Here is a 2,775-nt window from a genome sequence, read left to right as displayed (position 1 = left end):
GCATGGTCTTTCTTTCTTTCTTTCTTTCTTTCTTTCTTTCAAAAAAGTAGGCTATTATGGATTGTTTTCTCAGTCTGCTCCAGTTACTCATAACTTTAAATGGTAACGCGCCTTGTATTGATTCAAGTTTTTTCTTGTGTTATCCTAAAATGAGACCCTGACTAAGGTTTCGCCCAGATCTCTTCCAGGCTGATAGTTGTGGCGGTTCTAGGTTGTATTAAACGGGGTGGCAGAGGGGGTGGCAAAGGATTTCTCGGGTCGTGAGCTGATGTTGATGATGCTCTCTCCCTCACAGCAGGCCTACAAGCTGACTAAGGCCCTGACTAAGGTTTTGCCCAGATTTCTTCCATGCTGATAGTGGCTCAGTGGCGGTTCTAGAATGTTTTAAATGGGGGTGGCAGAGCGGTGGTCGGGTCGTGAGCTGATGTTGATGTGGTTCTCTCCCTCCCGGCAGCCTACGAGCTCTCCACGCTGACGGGCACCCAGGTGCTGCTGCTGGTAGCCAGCGAGACGGGCCACGTCTACACCTTCGCCACGCGGAAGCTGCAGCCCATGATCACCAGCGAGACGGGCAAGGCCCTGATCCAGACCTGCCTCAACTCCCCGGACTCGCCGCCCCGCACCGACCCCTCCACGGACCAGCGCATGAGCGCCACGGGCTTCGAGGAGACGACCTCACATACCAGGTGTCTGAATCAGAAGCCTGGGGAGACCAAGGTCAGTGCTGGAGCCAGCTCTCACCAATAAGACTAGCCTAGCACTCTCTGAATGTTTACATAAGAACAGCATTTTTTATACGTTTTTTTTTAGTTGAGAAGTTGTTGCTAATGGAATGGAGTTAATGGAGTAATTCAGTGGCTTTTTAAAATGATAAAGCCTTCAGATTATAACCACTAATGGATACGTTAAGCAAACTCCCCCAGAATAGCCAGGCGATAGCCAAGCTTTTATTTTAAATTGAATAAGAAACTGACACATTTTAATCAAATCCACCGTTCAACCGTGGCATTTTTGGAAGCTTTGGTTCTAGAATGAGATGTGTTTTTTCTGTCAATGGTTTAAACTGCTGTGTGTTAAACTGGACCTCCTTTGGCTTGCTGCTCGTGGTTTGGTTTGATTGTCCAGTGAGAATCTTTAATCGGCCTAAACGTCCTCAGTGTTCCTGATGTGGAAGTGAGAGAGAGGCCTTCCACTCAACAGGATGGACTATAACTTCATCCGACCTCACTGAACTTTGGTACAGAAAGCCTTCAACCCTCTGTTGTTAAACCTGTAGATCTGAGCAGGTCTGTGTTGTATTAAGAGGAGAAACTAAAACCTATTGTATATGTAGTGCTCTGCTGTTTACTTTAGATTTTAGAAGTGGTTACTCAGACACACACACACCCGCACACACCCGCACACACACACACACACACACACACACTCACACACAGCTCATGTCTTGCAGTACAGTACAGTACAGTACACAACAAGGCTTGGTAATCTTGTCTTATCTAAATCGAATGGTGTTTATGATCGAGTGTGCTGACAAAGCATTACGGAAAAGATTGATCAAGTATGTATTTATATATCATGTTTCATACGCGCAGACGAACAACGTGCTTCACACCAAGAAAAGAAAAATGCGCAGAGAGAGAGACTAACGCATAGACTTCTGCAGAAGAATAAAAGTGGCTCAAGTGTACTAAAACAGCTGAAAGACTAAAAGAATATAGGCTTGCTTAAGTGTGAAAGCAAGGCTTAAAAAATGGTAATCTTGAAGGTGTTGTGCAGTGGATGCTGTCCAGCTGTGTAGTCTCCCCTCTTCAGATGTGATTCATTATCCTGTAGAACACCTTGCTCCTCCAGTCACATGCTTACCGCCAAGGATTTTCAATCACCGATTTAAGTATGCCTCCTCTCTTTGAAGAGGAACTACATGAAGGGGCCTTTTATTTGCTCGTTTAATATTTTCTTAAGCTAAGTTATGAATACATAGTGTTCACCTAGGATGGTTGGTTGACCTTTCGGCGTGTTTAGTGACTCCATGCACGCTCTCTCGCTCATTGATAAAAATTAGAGTCTGCCTCCGTGACCATATATGGTATGGTTTCCCTGCTAGTTCTCTTGGCTGGGGCCTCTCACATTCCTTATAAGCTGCAGCTGTCTTTGGAAGTCCTGTGATTTTTTTTTTCTTCTTCTCATTTCTGTGATGTGTTAGTATGTACATTTGAATGTGGGGGGGGGGGGCGGTGGGGATATAAGGATGTTCAGATGGAGGACAGACGGAGTGTAAACATTTGGATGCTAGGTCGTCTTCGATGGAGGTCTTATCTGAAGGTGTTTTTCTTTTGGGGGGGGGGGGGGGTAGTGATACTGGGCCTTGTGCAGGAGACGGAGAGGGAGGAGGAGAGGGAAGGAGAGGGGGGGGGGAGAGGGAAGGAGAGGGGGGGGGGGGGGGAGAGGGAAGGAGAGGGGGGCGGGGGAGAGAGAGAGGGAGAGAGATTTATGCTCTTTATTGAGACATATTCACTAAACAATATCACCCCTATTATTTGTGCATGTTGTGGTGGCCTTGTGCTATAGTTTCTGTGTATGTTTTGCTAGGAGACGTGTGCTTCCTTATGCTATCAGGTGGCTCCTTGGTCTTGGTAGACTGTACCATTGGGTTTGCTCTCTCTTCTCTCTCACTCTCTCTCTCTCCTCAATCCTCTCTCTCTCTCTCTCTCCCTCCTCAATCTCTCCTCTCCTCTCTCTCTTCCCTCAATCTCTCTCTCTCTTTCTTCTCTCTTC

The 2,775-nt window shown here is 46.6% G+C and overlaps 1 protein-coding gene across 1 annotated transcript in view; it reads left to right on the top strand.

Annotated features, from left to right (window-relative positions):
- The first annotated feature begins 462 nt into the window (after positions 1–462).
- Positions 463–2,775, top strand: part of LOC308155536 (serum response factor-like) — a 21,769-nt gene continuing 19,456 nt past the window's right edge. The window contains 3 exon segments of the mRNA XM_080528864.1: positions 463–667; positions 670–703; positions 705–717. Coding sequence (XP_080384990.1) covers positions 553–667; positions 670–703; positions 705–717 — 162 coding nt within the window. The 5' untranslated portion in view covers positions 463–552.

The sequence above is a fragment of the Nansenia antarctica genome (genome assembly GCF_963989245.1).
Source record: "Nansenia antarctica genome assembly, chromosome: 1".
Taxonomy (NCBI): Eukaryota; Metazoa; Chordata; class Actinopteri; order Argentiniformes; family Microstomatidae; genus Nansenia; species Nansenia antarctica.
The sequence above is the reverse complement of the archived record's forward strand: the minus strand, read 5'-3'. Positions and strand labels throughout refer to the sequence as shown.